Source organism: Clinocottus analis, unplaced genomic scaffold (assembly GCF_023055335.1).
Source record: "Clinocottus analis isolate CAN_PGR_092001 unplaced genomic scaffold, fCliAna1.0.p SCAF_16, whole genome shotgun sequence".
Lineage (NCBI taxonomy): Eukaryota > Metazoa > Chordata > Actinopteri > Perciformes > Cottidae > Clinocottus > Clinocottus analis.
In genome coordinates this window covers 13,012,730-13,036,998 of record NW_027175887.1, presented here as the reverse complement: position 1 = coordinate 13,036,998, position 24,269 = coordinate 13,012,730, and the positions used below count along the sequence as shown (strand labels likewise).

The following is a 24,269-nucleotide window of genomic DNA, read 5'->3' as shown; positions in this document are numbered from 1 at the left end:
ACAGAGATCAATGCATGAATTTCCATACAGAACAAAGAGGATGGGCTTCAGTGTGTCTGGACTTTTACAATAATCCCTGTACACAGAATGACAACACATCACTGTTCACCTGCTTTACAACGAACCGTCTGATCAACAGCCAGTCAGATGAGAGAAATGAGTCTGGGACTGAACCCGTGATGCGCTAAGCTTCCAATGGATTTCAATTGTTCACATGACTCGAGCGTGACTCTTTGCTCCACATCAGGCACCAGATATTTTATGTCATTGCATCCTCATGAGGATATTTGTTTCCATCAGGGTAGAAAATCGCTACTCGAGCCTCGTAAAGCCCACACTTCTGTTTTGACCTAAATTTAGACTTTCGTTTTGTTCCACGTTGGGTAAATGGGATCCAAAGTCGTTCGCTATACACTACAGTCCTAAATCCCATATCAAGACTTCTGTAAACCGTCTCCTCCGATTTGATTTGACTCTCACACACTGTCAAAGGCTGTCGATCCGTAAACACCTCTTCCGTTAAATCCATTCAAACAAACGACGGCATTTCACAATCATGGAGTTGTTGATTAGCGTTATAGAAAAAATCTGATTTCTGGTGGAAATGCAAGTCAGTGTTTTTATTCACATTTTTGTACCCGTGTTCTTGATTTGTTTTTTCGAAATTATTAGTACAATTGATGCATGTTGGGGCTCTGGGCTTTGCGATAAGATGAGGTGGAGGCTTCACAGGTGACGAACTAAGTGGAGGAAGAAGTAGAGTAACTCTGGGGCAGATGCAGGACAATTGAGGTAAATATAGGAAGAGATACAGTGTGCTTACAGGGTGAGTATATGATCGATACAGAGGAGGGAGGTAGTTATGAGGCTGGGTTACAAGGCTCATGAAGATAGTTACAACGCCCTGGGTGGGACAGAAACGGGATGGCAGGCAGGTTACTAGATCAGAGGAGGTACTTACAAGGCCTTAAAGTTACACGGTGACGGGGCGGGAGGGGATATCGTAGTTACAAGGGACCATACGTGGCTTGGAGGGTCGTTTTACAGCCAAGAAGGAACTTTTACATGACCAGGGATAATTACAAAGGTCGGGTGGCTGGAAGCTTTTTGGGGGCTTGAAGGAGACGAGTGGGTGTTAAAGCAGATCCGGGTGTCACTCGGGTATGTACGACACCTGCCAGACGATTATGTGGCTTCGCTCCGCTTTACACAAAGCAGGTTTGATCTGCGAAGAAGTTCCACTACTGTCTCCTTCCTCCGTCTCATCGTCCTCTCCATCTCCTGAGGAAAACAGGCAAACAGAAGATGTAACACCCAACTTTATGTTGCTGATATGTTCATGTATATGTTGTCTTTTTAGTTCCTCATTTCTGTATTTCCCAAACCAACATTACAACATAAAGGCTTGCATTTGGTTAAAACATCAGGGAATAATCAAAGCTCAATAGTGTGTGTGTGTGTGTGTGTGTGTGTGTGTGTGTGTGTGTGTGTGTGTGTGTGTGTGTGTGTGTGTGTGTGTGTGTGTGTGTGTGTGTGTGTGTGTGTTTTCTTTGGCTATTATCACAAAATTGTTCTCAGAATAGTTAAAACCATGGAGACTTACATTACAAACTGTTGAGAGAAAAACTCCGTAATAAAAACAGCGATAATAATATTGCTAACAATAATACAGTGGAGAACTGCAAATAAACATGCAGAAAACATAATTTTAGTGTTTTTCTTCTCATCATTCAGCTTCACCACATGGCTATGAATAACGTGTGTGTGTGGCGTCAGGTTTTGCGACTGCTCACCGATACGGAAGTCGATGTATCCCTCCCCTCCGCTCAGCACCAGCACGTTGTGAACACTCTGGGCCTCCGCCTCCGGGGGCGCTGTGGAGCCCTGGCCCTCCGATGGACTGTCCAGCACGCTGCCGTTCAGTGTGGCCAGAACGTTGCCTGTCACACGAGGAGAAACATGTCAAGTTGTGCTTTGCATCCATTTTGTCATCATTTTAGGCTGATAGACATCTGTGTGGAAATCTCATATGAATCTTTTTTTGTGTCATAAAAATGTCTAAGTATACAGTGCATCATAAAAACTAATTAAATGTGGTAGTATAGGATGTCAAAAGACAAGAAAATCATAAATGTCCTTAAAAGTTATAGTATGTAAATAAAGTCATCTTATAGTATGTAAAGAAAACGACACAAAATAGTGATTGCATAGTATTTTTAAAAAAAAAAGTATAACAAAACCAGTTTAATCGAAAAAAAATAAAAATAAAAATGTCAAAAAGATGAAAAGAAAACATAATATTACTTTAAATAGTAATAGTAGAGCTTTTTATACAAATGTCACAAACATGTCATAGTATACAATTATTTGCACTGGTTAGTATTTCAGAGAGGTTACACTGAAAGAAAGAGTGAGAACCAGAGGTATCGTATGTGAAAAACAATTCACGGTATCATGTAAAATAAAATCCCAGTTTGTGTTTACCGGGGACAGAGACAAAGAACTTGACGGCATCTCGGTGTCCATGGAAACACAGCTGGGCTTGTGCCATGGAGCAGTACGGGATGAAGCTGCCGGTGCTCTTCTCAGAGCCGTCGTCACCGTACACGTGGATCACTCCCCCGGACGACGTGGGAGACACCTTGTTGGCTGAGGGGTGAAGGACACGGGAGTGAGAAAAAAAAAACAACCAACCAGGAGGTTTTAATAGCAAATCATATGTGGTAGCATGGCAAAGATTACAACAAATAAAACACCCACAAAATCCAAATATTTCCACAGATCAACTGAAAATGAGAAATGATTTTAGAATATATTAAAAAAGCAAAAGGATTCACATCTTTTGCATGCAATGGCTCTGGTCCACACAGACATCTTTTAGGCATCGATGCAGAAAAGCACAATGAATAATAACATGCAAAGCCACCAATGAGTGAAAGCCCTGCTCTCATATAAAGTAGAAAGACAAAGAATCGCACACGGAATATTTTTGATGACTTTTAGCTCAACGCTTACGGCTCTCGAAGGACTAATCGAGTGCCTGATATTCAATGGCGTTCACATTTAAGTAGGCTTTACGAAACAGGAAGCTTTACTCCGCAGGGGGCATGAAGGGTCGACTGGGCAAGAAAAGGTAGATCACAACAGGAGGGAGCGAGCGCTCCCACTTACCCCTCAAACCAAGGAGCTGTCCTCGGTGAAGGACCACCGCTACAGGAGGCGGAGGGAAAGGGGGAGGGAGGATAGTAGAGGAGAAAGAGGACAGTAGCAGTTATGACCAAGACTGTCTGTGAAAGAGGGGAAACCGCTGAGGAGGGGAGGCAGGATAACAGAAGGTGAAAAGAAAGACGACGGCGTTCAGCGGGCGAGGAGGGAGTACGCTATCGAACACAGATAAACGCAGCATGTGGGGGAAATTACCCCCGTTTAGATATCTAATGATACAATATGACAACATGTGAGCTGCGGTTAGTTTCGGCAGCGTCTGAAGGTCATGACATTAGCTGGATTTCAGATCTGAAAAAGAAAAGTAGTCATGTCTTATTTGTATAGAGCTCAGGAATCCAGGAGAAAAAAATCTACATCTCATGGCTTAAAAGGTTTTAATCCAAAATGTTAAGTGACCACATGATGGTGCTGCTGGATTCAGATCAACACCGACAACTAAAAATAATCTTAAAATAATGAACGACCAGACAGACAAATCTGACAACAAAATATTCTCCTTGCAGACGTAACGAATCTTGTCTCAAGGAGATTTTAAAACCGCTGAAAACTGAAGGTTTTGGTGAGACTCAGACTGCTGATCACTCCCCAGGAAACTTTCTCAAACGTGGATTCAAATGTTGTGGCTGTAGCGGACAGAAAAGAAAAAAAAGGCTTCCCTTCTTCTACCACTAGACCGGCTCTGCTTTCACCGTTTGTATTTGTATTTGTTTGGTTGTCTTGAGCCGTTTAAATGAAACTCACTCTCTGTCAGTGGGATGGAGATGATCACGCCGTTTCCAGTTCCGACCCAGAGACGATTTCCACCAATCAGAAGTGCTGTAATTCGCACAAAAGAGAAGCCCAGCTTGCCAGTGCCTGTGAATTACAACCAGAGTGAATGGAGAACACCAGCATCGTCCACATTAAGCAGTAAACTCAGTCAAAGTGTTCACCGATTCCCCCCAAAGAGTTCCTAGTCTCACCCAGCATCTTGCTGACGTACGGCTCAATGTCCACATCCTGGAGATGCTGGTGCGTGTGCGCGTGGTAGAGACGCAGGGTCGAGTCCAGCCTGATGGACACCCAAACACCGTCGCCGATCCACGCTAGCTGCCGCACCTGACTCTCCCTGCGAGGGTGGGCGTCGAAGGACTTCTACGCAGCCGTGAAAGAATGATGTGTTGGGTAGATTATGTTCTCGTTGGTCTCATTTGTCAGCAGGAGGACGAAGAGCGTGGATCCTGAACTCACCTCGATCTGCATGCTCTTGGGCTGGATTACGTGGATCTTGTTCTTGTAGCCGCACCAAACCTTATCATGCACGACAGCCATGCAGCGGATTGAGTGGTGAGGCCGACCGAGGTCCATGAGGTGGTAGTTGGACAAATCCCACTGGCCATCTGTGGACAAAACCACACAAATAAAGTTATAATTATGTATTATTAACTAACAGTTACTAGTTGCTTTCATGTCAACACAAAACAAACTATTTCACATCAGTACTGATCAATAAAGCAGTGATAGAAGATTGTTTTTAAAACGTAATTTTTGTGACTTTCAGCTTAAATTGTGCTTTTCTTAGTTCCAGAAACCAACTAGAAGTTTTGTGTTTTTTGAGCATTCTGCTTAAACAAATATATTTAAAATCCAAATACCCTCCGATCTGTGGAATATGGCGAGGGTCCCGTCAGCGAGGGCGACCAGCACACGACCTTTCACGTGTCTGCAATTAGAGAGCGGACTGCTGCAGTCACAGAAGTTCACACGGAGCAAACTACACAACATTGAGCTCTTATTACAGAGTTTAACTGTCCCCAGCACTTACACCAGGCTGAGCACGGAGTCTTTGAGTTTGATGGAGTGGAGGCACTTCTTCCAGTTTCCAACTGCTGAGTGGACGTAGAGCCTTGAGGGAGAACAGAGGCAAGATACTCCAGAGCAAAACCAAACTGCATGTAGAGTTCAGAAGAAGCAGGTCATGATATGTAAGTGCTGCTCGGATGGAAGATCTTCCAATCCAGAGAGTGACTAATTTCTTTCTGCAAAAGTATATAAATTCACGGGAAAGGAAATGGTTGTGATTTTTGGGAGTCTTCAGCAGAAGTTGTGAGTAGATTTGACTTACCAGCCGTTCTGGGCTCCGAGCCACATGGTGGGGGCCACGCTGGTGTAGTTCTTGGTCTCGTCACTTCCGTCCTCCGACTCTTGAGGCTGAGAAGTTTCCTCTTTGGACTGACCTGTGCTCCTGTGTGGACAGCCGACACACACACACACACACGTATCTCTCACAGTGAGAAAAGGACGTTTAATCACGTCATTCCTGATGGTTATTTAAACAGACGGACTCTGGCCTCCTACCTGTCGGAGGCGTCCGATAGACGCGGCTGAGGGTCGGTGAAGACGTGCTCGGTGCACGGCCCCGGAGGTCCAGATCTCAGCTCCGCGTGGTTGGCCGTGGACTCGGGGACCTCCGTGGCCTCCATGGCCTCCTCAGCCGACTGGGCGGGGTGGATCCTCCCATTCATGGCCGGAGCAGTGGGAGCTGAAGCACACACACCAGCATTACGGTAAAAAGACAAACTGGTTAACTTTACACCTTTCTATGCTGGTAATAACTGAGGATGAGCCCACCTTGTCCTTTGTCCATTATGGGCGTGTCGGTGCGCGAGGAGCAGTTGCTTCGGGCAACGTTGCAGTTGGTGGCACAGCCCACGAGAGTGATACCGGCCAACATGCCCTCCACACTGCCGGCGTCATCGCCTCCCGCTCCCATTCCTCCGTCACCGGGATCCAACACGATCTCTCCTGCAGGATAGTCGCTCTCGCTGGCAGCTGGATACAAACACACACACACACGTTTCTGAATTAATAAGAAACATCTATACAACTGGATGCAACTGTTGATTTACAACAACAAAAATGTGTCGACTTATACAAAGTGACTCCCTCTCAATCGTAACTTGTGACCTGCTTGAAGTGTGTGGCTGTGTGTGTGTGTCTGACAGACCCTGTCCTCTGCAGTGGGAGTGTAGCTTCCACGCATGCTCAAGCACTCATCCAAGAGCAAGCGTAGGACGGATACAGCCAACAGTAAGCGATACTTTTGCATTTGAGTGTGCCTTAAAGCATCTGCAAATAGGAGATTCCCACCCTTTGACATACCAGGTGTATAAAAACGTCAGTATGAGGGGTTAACAACAACGTCCCCTCTCACCTGGAACACTGGAGATGCAGAGCACGTGGGCGTTGCAGACGTTGAACTGGTCGACCAGCGAGCCGGGCTGGTTGGCATCGATGATGACCACCTTGCTGGCAGAGTGGGTGCTGGTGAGGATCCACACCCGACTGTTCATGGTGTCCGTCTCCTGCAGCTCCTTTGACTGGGCGGACAGAGGAGGGCGAGAAGAGAGGACAGGGTTTCAACACGAAGACGACGAACTGGAAAAGGACAGACGTGGTTCACGACTGAGTCCTGAACTTCATCATATGTGAATACGAGGATGATGGTTGAGTGTGCAGGGTTAGTTTTGAACTACAACGTTTAGTAGTAATAAAATGAATAAATGTCGTAAAATGGGTTTCTACCTTCCTCTTCTCTGGGGAGCTGTGGCTGCTCTTCTTGCCGACTCCGTTCTCGTCAGCGTGCAGCGGGTCGCTGCCGCCCAGCAGGGCTTTGGCTACCAACTCCTGGCTGCTGGCCCTCCATCCTGTCAGGTCCACCCCAGCTGCACACCACAACTACAAGCACGCACACAAACACATGCATGCACGAAGGCATGGGTTTGGATTGAAGTGACACCTGAACAATTAAAAGTGACTTAAATGCTGCAGTACGTTGTTTTAAATGATGTTGTCATTTTGATTCAGGAACAAGGACAAAGCTTTGTTCCTCCAACTCAAACTGCATATAATCATTTTACACATAACATTCAAGAGATCTGACAATTAAAAAACACATTTTTCAGCAGCGCTACCGTGGTTCACATCCCCTGAACGCCTCACCTTCCTGTTCGGGTCCTTCTCTACTAGAGGACGGCAGTACACCGGCACCGGGACGTTCTTCATGCGGTTGTCCTCTTTCTCGACAGTGGTCTAAAAGCGGCGGTGATAAGAGGTCAGGGGTCAATCTTAGGAGTGAATTGTCTTAACAACCTCTTGAAACGTTACTGACTGATATTGACATCTCTGCCTCTTCTACAGTGGATTTATCGTTGCCAGAAATAAGAAGAATACACAAAACAATGGTCTCAGAAATAGAGGTAGCCGACACTGTTCAATCAGGTTAATTTATACGAGATGAGAGAAGTGAAGCCGTGCTGCAACTCGCTTGCCTGTGTTCTCTTCAGCGGGCTGTCCTGAGCGCTGTCCGTCTGACCCACCGCCGGTGGGAGAACAGGGTTAACGCCGCCTGCCTGCCAACACACGTATAGCACATCGTCAGCCTCACAGCTGCACCGGGTCCGCCGGCAAATTTCATAATAATACACTTCCACGCTATTGAATCAAGTTTAGGCTTGAAACCGAAGTGGAGAAGACTGATGTGTTACCATTATTCATACAGATGTTGGTTTAATTTAAAGACCAAAACCAAGAAGACTAGATCGTATTTTCTTTATAGACTCAAGGCTTTTGGATGTAAATCACACTTTATCAGTTTTATAGTTGTATTTGAATGTTTTTGTGTGACCTACCCGTTTCAAACAAACTTGAATATCTCATTACTATTAATTAAATGTGCCGCAACTCTGTCACATTGTTTATTCTGTACACATGACATCTATTGGTTCTGTCCATCCGGGGAGAGGGATCCTCCTCTGTTGCTCTCCCGAAGGTTTCTTCCTGTTTTTGTAAAGCCCTTTGAGACAATGTACATACACTCTGCGTGTGTGTGTATGTGTGCGTGTACCTGTTTGAAGCGAGACGGCACACTCCAGCCACAGGCCTGCATGATGCCGTCGTCGCGGCGCATGTGCTCGCGGACCTGCCGGTACTGTTCACGTCGCTGTTCACGACGAGCCAACAGTGCCGAGTCACTGAGGAGAGACGCAACACTGTTACTGGCCAGTCTGGAAGCAATGGGAGGACGGGGAAGAGAAGAGAGAGAGAAACAGCGAAGCGTTAGCAGCCTGGCCAGCCAGCAGCGATGAAAAGATGAACAGGAGAGAAAGAAAATAAAGCAACAGCGGTTGTTATTCGCTATTAAACTAAGCTTTATTAAGCTGAAGCAAAGAAATGTGTTAAACACACTCGAGTGAAAATCATGAAAAGATGAATAAACATGTATTATACCGTAAAACAATTTTTATGTTTATTCATGTTCCACCATTAAAAATCCTCTCGAATAACATTTGTGCAGTAGCCGTAAAAGGCTCTTATCCGAGATTCACTTTGGAAAATATTGAGAATATTTCCCGTAATCATGCATGACGAGATTCGCTGAATGGGATGTGAAGGCTTTCGCAATCAATCCAAGATGAGAACACTGTGTGATTTTAAACACGCGTCTCATCTCTTTGTGTAATTCTGGCGAACGTGCCGGAGGTCCTCTACTCTCCAAGCTGCTACCAAGCGAGCAAGCGACCAGGCGTTCAGACCAAAGCAGAGGGAGAGGAAGATAAGGACGGAGGCTTAGTGCGAGGTGACGGGGGGGTTTAGTGACGGCCTGTAGCCGGTTGCTGCTCACTCTTCGGGGAAGAACTCCAGCGTGCGGTTGGAGGTGGAGATCTGGCACATGGTGTGGCTGCGTCGCTGAGAGAAACCAGCGGGGGAGGGCGACTTGTAGTGGATGTTGACGCTGTAGTACGGCCGCTTGGTGGGCGGCGGGCTGGACGATGTGCTGAAGAGACGCGCAAAGCTGGTGAATGGAGGGGAAGAAAAAAAGAGGTTTTACTTTTTGATGTTTCACCCGGTTTATTAATTCAGGGCATCAGTAAACTTGTACTCTAGTAAAAACGTTTATTGAAAGCAGAATCTCACAATTGCCAGATGGTTGACTTCTTTTTCTCTGAGATTTGAGGACTCTCCCGGGACGCCCTGAGAGGAGAGAGAGAGGTGTGAGTCAAAAGGAAAAGACTTAAAAGTCAAAAAATGTTGCGTCTAAACCCAGCAAACGCTGCCGACCCGTCCAGTGGTCGTCCAAGTTTTCTTTCGTCTACCTGATCATCTCCGTCCACCGCACGGCCTCCTGCAGCTCCATCAGCCTCTCTTTGTACTGGTTCCTCTCCATCAGCACGCGGGCCATCTCCACTCGGGTGAACCGCCGCCGCTGCGTCATGGTCATGTCGCCGTCCTGCATGGGCGATGAAAACTGGCCACACAAGAGCCAATTAATAAATCAAACGCATGGTCCGAAAACACAGATTTACTGGCTGAGGTGAGCAGTATTCTGACAGTTTTTAATGTATTAAAATTCTTTCTAAACATCAACCAAACAACAAAAAACATGTAGTTACAAGTTTTTCTACAGTTTCTAGCATTATACTAGTGATGAAGTAAATTACACTGATATCTCCATGCACACCGATTCAATGTGCAGGACGAGTAATGCAGAAAAGGACAGAGACGTTGTTTTTTTTTACTCACATCATCACCGGCTTCATCCTTGGAGTCCCGGGACGCGCCGAGAGCTTCTGCTCTTAACCTGCAGCCAAAAACAGTGTTACACAAACTATATTTCCTTTTCCTGGCTTTTGAAGAGATGTGTGTGGAAAGAAATAGCTAAAAGGACAACAAAATATATCAGGAAACGAGCATAGCAGAGTATTTGAACTCAGTGGGAAGTCTCTCACAGTTTGATCCTCTTTACTTTCCATCCATCCCAAATTTACTACCAAGCATTTCCTCTCCGACTTAAACTATCAAGCTTCGTCGGCGTATCTAATAAGATTTATTGGGTGTAAAAATGTTGTTCAGACTCTGTAAGTGAGTCCAGCAGAGTTTTAACAACTTCCTAATTCCACTTTGTGGCAGTAGTAGTTGGTTTCCCATCAGTACTCTATCTGCCGGTGAAAAAGCCTCCTATTCCAATGCGAGCTGCTTCATATAACACAAATAAACTGTCACATTGACGTATTTATGTACCATTAAACCTTTTACTCAGACGTCATACACAGACTGGTTTTAGAAGAGTTTCAGAAGCACATTTGAACTGCAGGTAAAAAGTTAAAATAGTTATACAGCAAAATGACAAGAAAATAGTGAAACTAGGGAAGAAACGATAGTGTTCTCCTTTTGCACAGAAAAACTGACATTTTGTCGTCTGGTTCTCGTACTTCATCAGTGAGTCTGGTGTTACATTTCCTCAGAGTCTGTCGCCAGGATGTGTTCATGTGGTTAGAAACGAAGGTCAATGAGAGGGTCACTGAAAAGGAGCATATTGTTCTCTTCCTGAACTCATCAAGTTATTAAAAACTTAATTCTCACCTCTTGAGTTCCTCCTCCAGCTCCTTGATTCTGGCGTCCACCTTGTTCTTGGACTGCCTCAGCGCCTCCAGCTCCTCCCTCAGCACCTCCTGATCCCCCGACAGCTCGTCCACTTTGGCAATAAGGTCATTTTTCACAATGTTGAGAGCATTTCTGTCGAGCAAAGTGAAGAGAGAGCCAGAAGTAAGACATAGAAACTAGCTTGAGGAAACTATAAGTTGGGCTTTCATGTTATGGGCAAACCGTCTGAATCCAGAAAAGATTATTAAACGTGATCCAACTAGAGGAATTTCCCTCATTTGAACGTATTTTTGGAGCACAAACAAATCTTTCAATATGTATGAGGGACATCATGAAGGACGCATCATCTTACTTGGTCTCAAGGAGCTGTTTGTTCTCCGTCAGCAGGTTCTCCACCTCCTTGCCCATCCCTGAAACAGTCACATTCACAACTCTGTTAATCATCACACACAACAGAAAACATCAAGTCAATTTAATCCATTTATCGATAAGCAAAATGCATTTCCTGGAGTTTTCTCATGGCAACACAGCCTTTCAGACAACGTAGTAAGCGTGTCTGCTGAGGAGCGAATAAAACCTCCACCAAAGCCAAAGGTTTAACAAATTAAAGTTAATGAACAGATTATTGATTTAAACACTCATGTTAACATGGAAGCTAAATCAAATTGAAAAATGCAGGGTTGATTTAAAATATTGCTCATGATACTTAAGTTATTTTTTTTAAATGTTAGTTAACTCAGACAGAGCATCCTGGAGCATCTTTGGCTAACATTGAACTTTTAGTAGTTTACTTCATAACAACACGTAGGTACACACAGTACAACCACAACACTTCTGCCCTAAAGATAAATCATGTCCTTTGATCAAAGCTTTATCCAGTTCCATGAGTGCACATATATTCGGGGTTGATCCCGTAACCTAGAGGGGTGTTAATGTCATGCTCAACCTGTTGACTTTGATATTGAATCTCCATCATTTTTTATCATTGCCAGACAATAACTGAAAAGTGTACGTGCAAGCAGCAAGCACTGTGCAACAGAAGCCAAGCACACAAATGTTAAGCAGAGATTTCAACCAAGAACAATTTGGACACGAGGACAAACAAAAGAAAGCCAGAGTTTTGTCTCTCGTTGTAGATGTATTCACACACAACCTATTTATCTCCTTCTGACTTTTCACTCTTGTTTGCATCTTCTCTATAAGATCTTTCTCCAGCAGTGTTCTTTGACACGTATCTAAACGTTAGGTATGCAAGATGCACAAGGGTACCACATGTAAATATAAAGCCACACAAAAAAAAAGGGATACAATGAAGGAACCAGAAGGACGTGTAAGCTGGAGGCCAGGGAATGACATAACAAGCAATGTGACCATGAGCGTGGGCAAAGTGAGCCTTACCGAAGAAATCATCACGAACTGGAGGCAAAAGAAGAAAAGAAGAAGAAGAAGAAGGGAGGGCAGAAAGGTCAGAGAGGTGAAGAGGAGAGGCCACAGATCAGATCGGGAAAAGAGAAGGACAGGAATGGAAGAGAGAAGATGCTGATAAGCATTTATTATTTTGGACTTGAAGAAGAGCAGCAGGGCTAATTAACATAAAATCTGCTATTTGAAGAGAAAACTTTCCTGATCCAACAGTTGAGTTTATAAAACATCATTAGTTTGGTTTTAAGTGGAACAGCCTTTTTATGAGCCTCTGAAGTGATGCATTTCCTATTCGAACATGAAGCTGGGTGGATGGACTGTAGGTCTGGCAGAGTTTTGCACTGTAAGAAATACTATTGACTGAAAGCTTAAGGAATGCAGGCTGATGTAGCTAATGGCAATTACTAAAAATAAATAAATAAAATAAATTCGAGATTACAAAGATTTTACTGCATGTGTATGGATATTGGACGTCTACTCCATCGTCAAAATTCTCCATTTAAGAGACAAAGCAATGAATACATAACATATGTATAACTATATAGCAGCATAATAACAAGAACAATGAGCCTAGTTTAACGTTGCATACAGTGGTTAATACCTGCTCCTAGATGTGGAGTTTAGAAAGTAGACAGGAGTCAACAGAGTGAAAGAAAAATATACCAACCGATGCATGTTCAGATACACACCTGAGAACTCCCCTATGGGTGTCACCAGCAGAAGCACATAAAAAGGGAAAAAAGAAACGGGTGAGAAGTTATCAGATGGACAAGAAGACCGATCAAAGCTCCCGTTCTATTTCTACTGGATAAAAACCTTCAGGGACAATAAATCAAAACCTCAAACAACCCAGAGATTAAGAGGAAACAAAATCCACCACGTGTAACAGACAGTAAAACAGACTTACTACAATAAATAATAAGCAAAAACATTAAGAGCAATGCAATCTGAGAAACATACAAAATGAAACTTAGACAAATAGGATTTGTTTAAATCAGCATTTAACATGCCTTTACCCCAAAAATCGAGTAAAAAAAAGGAAAGAAACAAAGTAGAAAGACAGAAATAATAAAAGAAACACTGCATGAATGAGCAGCTGGGGTTTGGCGTGCAGCCAAAGAGGAAACTATGTTTTTTTCATGATGTGACGCAGGGTTGAGCTGCTGGTGCGGCACCATGCAAGGTAAAAGGTCCGAGTCATTCGCATTCACACAGCGTCACATGGAGCTCCTGCCCTGACGTAACGCGAAGCCAATGCTGTCCGGTGTAACGCGCACATGCATCCGCCTTTACTTCCTGTCCTTTGGATCTACACTGACTCTGACATCTCTGAGTAATATCACATGTCGGCATGTTAGGAGAAGTCTCAAGGTGAACAACTACCAGGAGGAGGTGAAGGAGGCCCGATGAACTGACACAACTAACAAACGTTACAGCCGGCAAAGTCCTGTTCATACCTAGCAGCTCGGCGCCCGCGTCTACATCCCCAATGATGTCCGACTTGGCGTCTTTGATCTCGTGGTAGAGAGAGTCAGTGTTGATGCCGAAGGCCTCGTTCACGATGCCCTGGGAGGGGCTGGAACACAACAGATGTCATTAGATTAATGCTGTGATGCGACCAACACGTCTCACTTGTCCTCCCTTAAGATATCAGACAAGTGAGCACTAAAAGTATAAATATATAAACAAACAAAAAAAAACACCAATGAGGAACCAGCAGTATGAATTCAAATTTAATCCTATTTCTATTCATGTTAATCAAAATGTGAGACTTGGTTTTGTCACTCCTGTAAATGTGTGACACTGCTGTTCATCAAAAGTCTTTCGCTTTGGTGATTTTTACAGTTTAACTTGGAAATACTGACTTTGTTTGGATGACCAACTTTCTTTGAGCCACCTGACTACACATCTGCACACAACAAAACCAACAACAGAGAATAACTGCAGACACTTAACCAAGCAGGTCCTTGCACACCGCGGGTAAAAGAGAGGATTTGTACCTGTTCCCTCCTCCGTACACGCGGGGGTCCACACACATGTCCAGCTCAGGCGTGGAGTCGATGATCTCCTGAAACTCTGACCACTCGTCGCTGCTTCCCATACCTGGAAAAACATGCAGCAAACACGACATGACTTTAAACTTCAACACGTCAGAGGACAGTGGGGGAGGGAACAGTTTTACTCTGAAGACATATTTGGACACACGCTCTTACCGATGCTGACGTTCCTGGTTTCCTGGGAAACCTGCACCTCCATGTTCCGGCTGAGCCGCTTGGCACTTTTCCTGCGGTTCCCCGTTCGCATGGCGTCAAACTCGGACTGCGGCATGAAGCCCTCGTTGATGGGTGTGACGGTGGCGGAGGGGACGGAGGAGGTGGGTGTGTTGGACTTGCTTCCTGTGCTGCTGGGTGTGGCCGCCACCGAGTCGGACTCTGATCCGTCCTCCTGAGTGAAGGCAGCCACATTTTACCTCCAACACCATTTTACCCATTTAGTCAATTAGGACTTGTCGGCAGCTCTATGGTTTATGGTACAATTCCATTAATTTTTGAAGGCTTCATGTCATCATAAATGATTGATTGTGACATACTATAATCACTATTCTTTTTGTGTGTCTATTTTGATTGTGGATTTCCTATTTTAACTACTATTTTTACCTTTTTTCATCAAATTTATAGCAACTTTATGTCTGAAAATGCAAATCATTCTGTGTCTTTGTGATGCATAAAACCCACGAATAAAAATAATTTGGAGGGGTTTTTTTGGAAAATATTTAGGGAAGTAAATAGCTTCAGTCTTTGAGTTCTGCATAATGTCTCAGCAAATAATAAAACAACGTTTTGACTTTAAAGATTGTCCAGCATCATAATGTCTCTATCACAGTACATATTACAAACAACCAATAACGACACTTAAAATAAGACTTTCTAACTCCTAAAAAGTGCACTTTAAGCTGCTCTCAGCATGTCTTCATAGCTTAACACCGGGCCAGCTATTAGAAGAAAGAAACACTGATATTTATTCCTCCTTTAACTCGACTGTTTCACAAATAAAGCTCCATTATGACACAAAATCCTTGTGAAATATTATGGATCTTGCTCGCTTGAGCCAACATAAATACGAAGAAATTAGACTTTTTATCCAAGTGATGTGAATTTAAATTGTTTCCTCAAAAGTGACAAGCGGGTGTGGGAAGGGAGGTGGTCCGTGTGGGCGTGGCTAGCGGGATGGGCAGCAGTAAGGCCGGCCCCTCCCCTTTCCACTCGCCAGTGGATGTTGTGGTCGCGGAGGATGACAGCGCCGCTGTCCGTCCCACCTGATAGGCAGAGCAGAAGGTAGACCGGCCGAGATCGCTGACCTGCCAGTTGTCTTTCCCGGGCATCATCCTAGCCCCCCCGACACCCCCACGTACCATGCCCTCGCCGCTGGGGTACAGGCTCAATGAAGGAGGGCGCTCCGCTTTGCTGCTGGCACAGGAGACACAGAGAAGTGTGGGGATTAACGTGAGACCGATTGTTTATTAATCTATCTGTTTTTTAAACTCTTTATTCTCCAGGGCGGAAGGTTTTCCTGGTATGCATTAGATGCAACGCACATAAAAACCCAGTCAGCATTACCAAAATATGCTTGTTCTCTTAAAACAAAACCAGCATACTTTAGGGGAAAGGCAAAACGGCCAATTTCAAGCCGTAAAATGACAAGATAAAGGAATTAGCTCCTTGTATGGCTAATTAACTACATGCAATTCTTTGGTTGTGAAACTGTGTGTGCATGTATCCACATATACTTATATGTTTTTACAAAACTTCATACTTTTTGTGTAGTGGTAAAATACAGTCTTGTTTCCTTGTATATCAGAAAATGGTTGAAAAACAAAACAAACAAAAAAAACAACTTCAGATGATAATATAGATTTCTCTTTTGCTTCATATCAACGCATTTCTATTGAATTGCTGAAGACTGAGATAAAACAAGCAGAACAGGCCGACAGGCGGACAGACAGACAGGCAGACAGACAGGCAACTCATGAGGAAGGAAGAGGAGAAAACTTCTGATTGATGCTTTACATGACCTCTGAATTATATGCCATACCATTATTTGTTATCACGCATAACTAATAAAGCAAAAGGAATATTTCTTGAGGCGAGGCAGAAATATGAGGAGGGCATCAACAAATCTGAGGGAAGAGATGTGAGGGCACTTGTGGGACCTTGTTGGATTTACCTTTTCCTCCATGTGTGGCGTTGACTGTGCACACAGCAGCAACAGAGAGCAAGACAGCAAGACAGACAGACAGACAGTGATTAGAGAAAGACAGGTGACAGGAACATGCCATGGCACATGTACACACAAACATTCGCGCACATTCACTCTCAAACACACACACGCACACATGTTGACTCCAGATTTTTTTACAATTCAGAACTTTTCAATCTTTTTCTGATCAAAACTCCAGATAATCATCAATTTGTCTTTGGCGACCATCATGCTTTTTAAACCCTGCCGGTCTGCCACAGAATCTACACCAGATGTCCAACCTCTTGTCTTACTTTGTGCTTAATTAATATTTAGGACTCATCAGTCGGCCATTTTTTGAAAACAGAAAGCAAGCAAAAAACTGCAAACGTTCATTTTTTCTACTTATTTCCTCTCTTCACTGTCAAAGGGTGAAAAGTAGCAGCCGTTCATCATGGCTCCTGACAAACAAGTGCCAACAACAACGCACAATAAGAGTGTTGGAACATCAAAACACACTCAGGACAAAACATGAAACATCCGCAACAAGACGATGGGTGAAAGTTATAATTTAACTCCACACGAAGATGTACGAACAGCGTTTTTACTCCAACACACACGTTAAATCAACTCACGTTCGTCCACAGCCGGGGGCTTCTGATTGGCTGTTACCCCCTGCCTGCTGCATTTTGGACCGCTCTATGTGTTCGACATACGTCTGGATCATCTGTGGAGCACGATGCCAAGAAACAGAAATATGTCAGAGAAATGTTTATGATAAGAAAGCATGAGAAACACAGGTGTGTATGTATGTGTGTATATATATATATATATATATATATATATATATATATATATATATATATATATATATATATATATATTCATAAAGACAATAGTCATTTTAATTAGTGAATTATTTAGCTGTGACAATATGATGTTAATTCTCAGGAGACCACACAATCTAAAATAGACTAGAGTTAAAAATAGAATCAGATCATTTGAATACTACATACTGATATTTATGTCTTACAAATCCCTTCAGTCTTATGTCATTGCACACTTTGTTTTCATTAATAAATGCCTGCACTGTGGTTTCTTAGCTGAGACCAAAGGCTGACTGGATTCATTTGTAACAATAAACAATAAGCTTTTGAAGAAAAATAGTTGGCACCAACGTAAAAGATCTGGTTTGTAGAAAATGGCCTAAAAAGGCAAAACATTGGTTTGGTCCTGAACAACAATATGTTGCCTTCTAAATAGCAAGAACATAAATACATACATGTTTGGTGAATTATGGAGATAAAACAATGGAAATATAAGAGTTTATGCTAGAAATGAAAGGACGGGTTGGGAGGAACGTTTGCTCTCACCTCAGTGTGGCGCTGGTGCAGAGCGTTGTACTCTTTCTTCATGTCAGATTCTCGCTCCTCCAACCGAGTGACTGCGAGAGACAGAACATTTTAACAGCAGGAAAACACCAGGAGGAACTCAGATAGTTAGACATAAGCTGAAAGTCTTTTTTTAGCCATTTTGGTCTGAACTCCAGAAAACACAAGAACAAAAAGTTACAGGTAGTTTTTAAAGAAGAAAAAAAAAGAGCTAATCAAATATGAACGCCAGTCTTCATAGGGTATTCCAAATAAACAAACGCCTCACAATCTAAAAATACGTCCTTCAAAAGTGACTACTTCCCTTTACAGTTCCCTGTTTGAGCTTTTGTGTTAAATGTTCTATTATTTGTGTATCTTAAGAAAAACAGCTTGAAGAGCTGCAGGGCTATGAAGTGAAATTCATCAAACACCGTTAAAGAACTCAGTCAGCGTTCAGGTTGAAGTACGTGTGTCAACACCAGTCCTGCATGTTTGGGCTTCACAACTGAATGTCAATTCAAACATGTGCCTGCTCATCTAAAGTTATTTTTAATGGCCGTTGTTAGTTTATTTCCTCCTGGTGTTGTTTGTTGGACTGACTATGCTGATTCTCACACACACACACACACACACACACAGTATATCATGGAGGATTCGGTCCACTCACTCTGGTCAGAATAGTTCTTCGTCTTGAGCTCCTGCTGTTTCCCCTGCAGCTCCAGAAACTCCACCTGCACCTGCAGGTCCTTCTTCTCGGCCTCCAACGCATCTTCAAATTCAATGAATTTCTGATGGCAGACATAAGAACAAAACGTAGGCCTTATTATACAAACTGCACTTAAGGTGTCAGGTTACATAACGTTGTAATTATTGTATACTGATCGGATTAGATTACTATGCTTGTGGTTAATACACAGCGTCGGCCTGTAATTGTGAACCTGTCAACAGCAGCAATCACCTTTCACAGAGATTCAGAGAAACAGCACAGTCTGCATGAGCCAAAGACTAAGTGTGAGAAACATGATATATTTAACGCCTTTGTCTCTTTCAGAAAGGTTGGAGTTTGTCAACAGCTTTATAAAACACCTCAATTGGTCGTATAGTGTACACATTAACTCAGTAACTACGAAACAGACAAACACAAAGGAATCTACTTCCCTTTCGCTGCCTGTTTTTATTTTTTTATATAAATCTCTTCACAATGACGTCCTTTTTTCAGTGCAGCAAGTCCACAAAGTCTTAATACTGTAATCCTCTGACTGCAGTGAGACTGTGGAACCAAGAATATGCTGCAGATATCCAGAGCACAAAACGGCTTCAATGTGATGACCTTCAGTTTGATACGAGTGAGAATGCAATCGAGGACTGTGGAGAACATGCTGTGCATATGACCGCCGCGTGATCGTCGTATGCAGAGTGGATTGAACGGGAAAATTAACCAATTAGTCCTTTCAGCTACCAGATGTCTGCAGTTGAATGCAAGAGGTTGCAGATGTGCTATTCTTCTTGTTGTCTTGTTCAAAGAGACACCTTTCTTTAGCAAATCAACTCACTGACAAAAAATATGACTCAACAAAAAGTGTCACTGTCAACGCCAAAGCTAATTAAACAGCCTTCATACTGTTTTGTTTTGGGAGCTTTTCTAACAATATAATAACTAAAAAAACAAGTTTATACATCAAACTATTGTATTTTCTATCATAATGTGTCATAGTTATATCTGGAGGGCCGGCATTGTGTTTTCTAGAACTTAAATTGTCGTGGTTCATGCAAAAAGAGTATCTCGTCTTTAAGTCGATAAAAGCCGGGATGTGTTCTGCTGATACTGAGTGTGTTTTTAAATGAGAAGCGTCATGGCCGAATCGAAACGGCTTTAAACTAATGAACATTATACTGTAAAGTCATTCTACCTTCAGAGCCGCAGACCACAGTTTCTCAACACAACATCCAGTTGGACTGGGAACACGTCCTACAGTGATAAGTAAGTATTTGCTATTAAACTGCAGCGTTATGGAGGAACAGCAGACAGTATGTATTGGGTCTGAGACTAGACTTTTGCAAAAAGACATTTGATTTGTGATGACAGGTAGAATAACGTTATTCTGTCCAGTATGAATAACTCATAGCCGATGAGTGAAGTTGAAGTGCTTGTGGTCACACGTCCAACGAGCTACACCGTGAACTCCGGAGACACAACCGACTACAGAATGTCTGTTTGTTTGTTATCGCGTACAATCTTGAAGAAAAGTTCTCAGGTTAAGGTTGTGGGTTTAGAAAAATGCATCTGTGACCATTTGGATCTGCGGGACAAGAAGCCAGCTGTCCTGTTTGGATTGAAGCCGACAAGTCACACAAAAATCAGTTTTACGCCCACAACCAACTAAAGCAAATCCCGTCAGGAGAGAAGGTGATAAGGGTCAGAGACGATTCATGTGTTACTATCATTGCACTTTGAGAAGTGTTTGTGACTCAGAAAAGGGATGGGTCCCTCTGGCAGGCGGACACAGAACACAGGAAACAACTAAGATGCTACAAAATGGCTGAGTTTTGTAAGATCGCGTTGGATCTGCTGGTGGAGGCTTCATGACAGAGCTGTGGCTTTGTTTACCATTAGCTTGAGCCTAATAACCCTGTAATCTGAGCCACTTTTTGCTCGTTGCTCCCGGTGTCTCGCGAGAGGGTGTGTTATTATTTATCCCCGGGCGCTGAGATTCTCTCTCACACTGCCTTTTCTTTGTATTAGCCGTTTCCTACACGACAGCTTTCTAAATCTCAGTCTATTTCTTCATGTCTGCTTTTGCCGTTGGGTTACTGATCCTCATAAACACAAATCTGGTGACGGTGCCAGGCTCCCTCTGTGCACTATTGATTTCCTCCGATTCCCCACCCTTCGCTCGTCGTCCCATCCCCCATTTTACCCCTCTGATAGTCAGACAAAACTGTCTCTGTTTATTTGTCCCATTCCAATGTGTCACCTTATTTGAGATGAAAATGTCAATTGATTTCTCTCACTGGCGGTGAACACAACCGTAGAGTCCTGAACACCAATAAAAGAAGACTATATCATATTAGTGCCTGCATTGGTTGTTTAATATATAAATAAGGGCATGACATTTAATAGGTGTGGGTCCAATATGAAACCCAGGCGGCATCAACCTGTGCGTCAATGTGCTCTACACCACAGCCTCCCCTGGACACAGAATCCATATAAAGTTTTAAATCCATCTCTTGTGAAAAGAAGCAGGATCCAACAATTAAATGAAGATCTCGTGGAAAGACAAAGTCTGCTTTTAAGGCTTTTAAAGCAGTGTAATGAGCGACATGAAGTCTCATTTTATTTATAAAAAATAACGGCTGCCTAATGCACTTCTGATTTCTATATCTGAGGGTTATACGGTCGTCATATATTTAGTTTCATTGTTGGTATCATTGTTATGAAAAATACTAAACCAACCTTTTGGTTTTAAAGTATTACTTACAAGGCAACCACTATTTTATAATAAACATACGACTGGATTATTCTTTTTCGTCATGTCGTTGAAATAAGCTTAAAAATGCTAACGCTGAAAATTTAATATGAACCAGCAAGTCCTCCCTCAATTAACAGCTTAAAGTGAAAACAAGCCAGATAAGCGACTCTGGGAGGAAACGCAGAGGGAGAGCAGATGATGAAACTGACTAAACGCTGAGCTAAGCGGATACGAGCAGGGCTGACAGTGATATGCTGAGGCCTCTTTGGATGGGAGAAGGATTAAAGTTGCTTTACGATGCCTGCTGGTCCCACGGCTGCTGTTACACTGGTCGGGGGAGAAGAAGAAAAAAAGATTTGCAGGAGGTGGAGCTTGGTCGGTAATGTAATCGCTGCATATTGATGTCCGCTTTTCTTGTTTGTGTTCCTGTTTCTGCTCTCACATGTGAAACGTCGACAAAGACTCAGGCTCACGCACTTCATCCGTCAAAGCTGTGTGCTGTCCCTTTATCTCTGTATGAACACCATCATGTCCTTACTTAGTGCTGGCTTCAGTATTTGCATTTGAGACTTTAACTGTGCTTTGTGGAAGCTGCGATATCATAAAAGAGCCCAAACATGTTACTAATTTATCAAATGTATCGTAAAAACAGACGTTAGTATTGTGTATATTGTCGATCTTGTTAGCAGCATTGATGTTTGCAGTGGTGGAAAGACTAGTTGTTGTTGTTGTTGTTGTTGTAATAATAGTGCTGAGAAGTTATGACGGTAGAACCTGTAATTGTAAAAACTGAAGTCGGTCCAAAACATATTTTAGTGGTTTTAGCAGACCTGGTGTTATTATGAGCAGTTGGAGAAGTGAGTAAACATGCCATCATATGACTTCACACTATTACAAGTATGATTGAATATTTTGATCCTTTGAGTACTGTAGAGTTGCATTTACTACACGTGTTTACTCTGTGATGTAGTGACTGTATACTGACATAACTGCCACTGGAAAACAGATTAAAATGATATTTTCTGAATCATTTCCATTTTACAGGACTTTATTTGCTTTGCTTAACTGTGCTTCATTCATTTCACCTATGCCTTGAATAGGCCTTCGTTTATTCCGACACCTCATTTGTTATTCTGATTTGGTAAAAGACAGCGTTGAACATGTGTCAGCGGTGCATCGAGACTAAAAATAAGCTCATGTCACAGGCCTCAACATGAGTCACGTGTCTGGTGAACCCTCTCAGTTCGGACTGGACACCGTGACTGTGGAACCAGCAGCGTGAAGATGAACCCAATGATGCGGGTGTCGAGGCCCACCAGAGCCGGGCTGTGGTGGTGGTGCTGGTGGTGACTCACCTCCTCTGCCTGCTTGCGGAGCGCCTTCTCCCGCTCGTACTGGGTGATGAGCTGCTCGTTGTCCTCCTTCAGCAGCTCCAGCTCCACTTCGTGCTCCTGGTTCTCCGTGAGCACTCCGTCCAGGTTCTCCAGGACATTCACCACGAGCGGCATCAGCTCCTTCACCACCTCCTCGTCGTAGCTGCGGATCAGCCGCTCGAACTCCCGGTAGATGCTGTTGGCCAAGCCCGACACCCGCTCCGACATCACGGACCCGGAGCCGTAGTCGTCCTGGTAGACCACCTCGTCTATCTGCAGCTCCATCATCTTGGCGGCTGGACCCGGCTCCTGTTTTCCAGATGAGGAGGCTGCGCTTACACAGTTTTTTTCAGGCCTGTAAGGCGAGACTGTCACTAGGTCTGGATCCGCTCAGCGCATAGAAAAGGGGCGCATTCAATCACAGTCTTTGACCAAATAAATAAAACAATTGGCCTACGCCATGATGCCGCAGCAACAGATTGACTGAACGTTAACCGGCTGTTGCTGTGCGTAACGGCGCATAACCTTGAAATTGATGGCTGTAATATTTTGATGTAGAAAAGGGGCCCCTTCCTCCTCCACCAGCCCGGGTGTATCGCCTCCAGACGCGGCCCAGCTATTGCTCTCCCCCCGCAGAGAGCGTGTGATCCGGGGAGCAGTGGGCGCGGAGCGGGCCAGCCGGTGGTTCGGCCCTGGTTGAGCGCATGCCGAGGAGCGAAATGCCTTCGTCGATGATACTGCACCTGCCTCTCAGCAGCCGCAGCCATGGACCCCGGCCATTGCTGGCAGAAGGGATATATAAATAAATAAATAAATAAATAGTTACATAAATAATCTAACGTTCCCGATCCCCGCAGACGCCGGATCCGCCACTATAGCGTTTCCTCCATGTTGGATCCCCCTTCCAGCGGGCGGCCGACGCTGCTGGCAAGGCTCGGGCGTTGATGGTGATGTCTCCCTATGGGAGAGGCTCTCTCTGCTGCTCAGATGGAGGAGCCAGCTGACCGACTCTGGCTGACGTCACACCGTCTGCATTGAAGCAGCGGCCTCACCGCGTCAGGTCGGGCAGACTACACCGGAAGTCAGCTTCACGATTTCAAAATAAAGCCACACAAGAAAACTTTTTTTTCTTCAAAACAGGACTACAGTATATGTTTTTAGTTTGTATGGTGTCTAAAAAACGGGTTATTTCCGCCATTTTAACAATCTATTTTGTGTTCAAACTGAAAGGAAATGCACTGCTGGAGTACACCTTTAAATATATATATATATATATATATATATATATATATATATATATATATATATATATATATATATATATTTATATAAAGTTATTTCCTTCTGTGCTTAACCAATTTGTTTAAATCTCGAGCCTGATTTATATGATAATTTCCTCCATCCAAACTTCATTATACTAACGTTGATTTGGTTGTCACGTCTTTGATGGTTTTATTTTGGAAGTTGAAACCGGAAGTTATATCTATTTTTGGCCCACTTGACCGATGTCTGCAGTAGTAGTACAGTGCCTGATGCTATAATTTCATAATAGTGACAATGCACTCTCCGATAAATACAATAAAATGATTCACAGTCCAGACAAACAAAATAAAGTTCAATATTTGTAAATGTGTGGACCGTTCAACTATATATTATCCTATACAATAATTTTGTCAGTTGATGTACTAATTCCCACCTGATAAAATAAAAATACCTCAAATTAAATATTTTTAGTTTAACTGACT

General features: G+C 43.4%; 1 protein-coding gene across 14 annotated transcripts; it reads right to left on the bottom strand.

The window, feature by feature from the left end:
• Positions 1-605: 605 nt before the first annotated feature.
• On the bottom strand, positions 606-23,529 carry mapk8ip3 (mitogen-activated protein kinase 8 interacting protein 3). Of its 14 annotated transcripts, none has more exons than XM_068579218.1 (34): positions 22,507-23,529; positions 18,349-18,469; positions 17,682-17,752; positions 16,944-17,035; positions 16,297-16,320; positions 15,389-15,539; positions 14,286-14,517; positions 14,073-14,175; positions 13,530-13,648; positions 12,762-12,773; positions 12,049-12,066; positions 11,003-11,060; positions 10,630-10,782; positions 9,790-9,847; positions 9,363-9,514; positions 9,184-9,240; positions 8,891-9,061; positions 8,114-8,273; positions 7,539-7,619; positions 7,210-7,299; positions 6,793-6,945; positions 6,422-6,587; positions 5,839-6,039; positions 5,566-5,749; positions 5,333-5,452; positions 5,033-5,113; positions 4,863-4,930; positions 4,459-4,607; positions 4,191-4,362; positions 3,970-4,083; positions 3,172-3,210; positions 2,485-2,649; positions 1,794-1,940; positions 606-1,281 (listed from the first exon to the last, which is right to left on the bottom strand). In XM_068579218.1, the coding sequence occupies exons 1-34, from the start codon at positions 22,810-22,812 to the stop codon at positions 1,154-1,156; spliced, it is 4,116 nt and encodes a 1,371-aa protein (XP_068435319.1). In that variant the 5' UTR covers positions 22,813-23,529; the 3' UTR covers positions 606-1,153. The 14 variants fall into 14 exon arrangements, with proteins under 14 accessions (XP_068435319.1, XP_068435323.1, XP_068435325.1 ...); XM_068579222.1 differs by having other exon boundaries at positions 8,114-8,240; XM_068579224.1 differs by having other exon boundaries at positions 15,431-15,539.
• Positions 23,530-24,269: the final 740 nt, after the last annotated feature.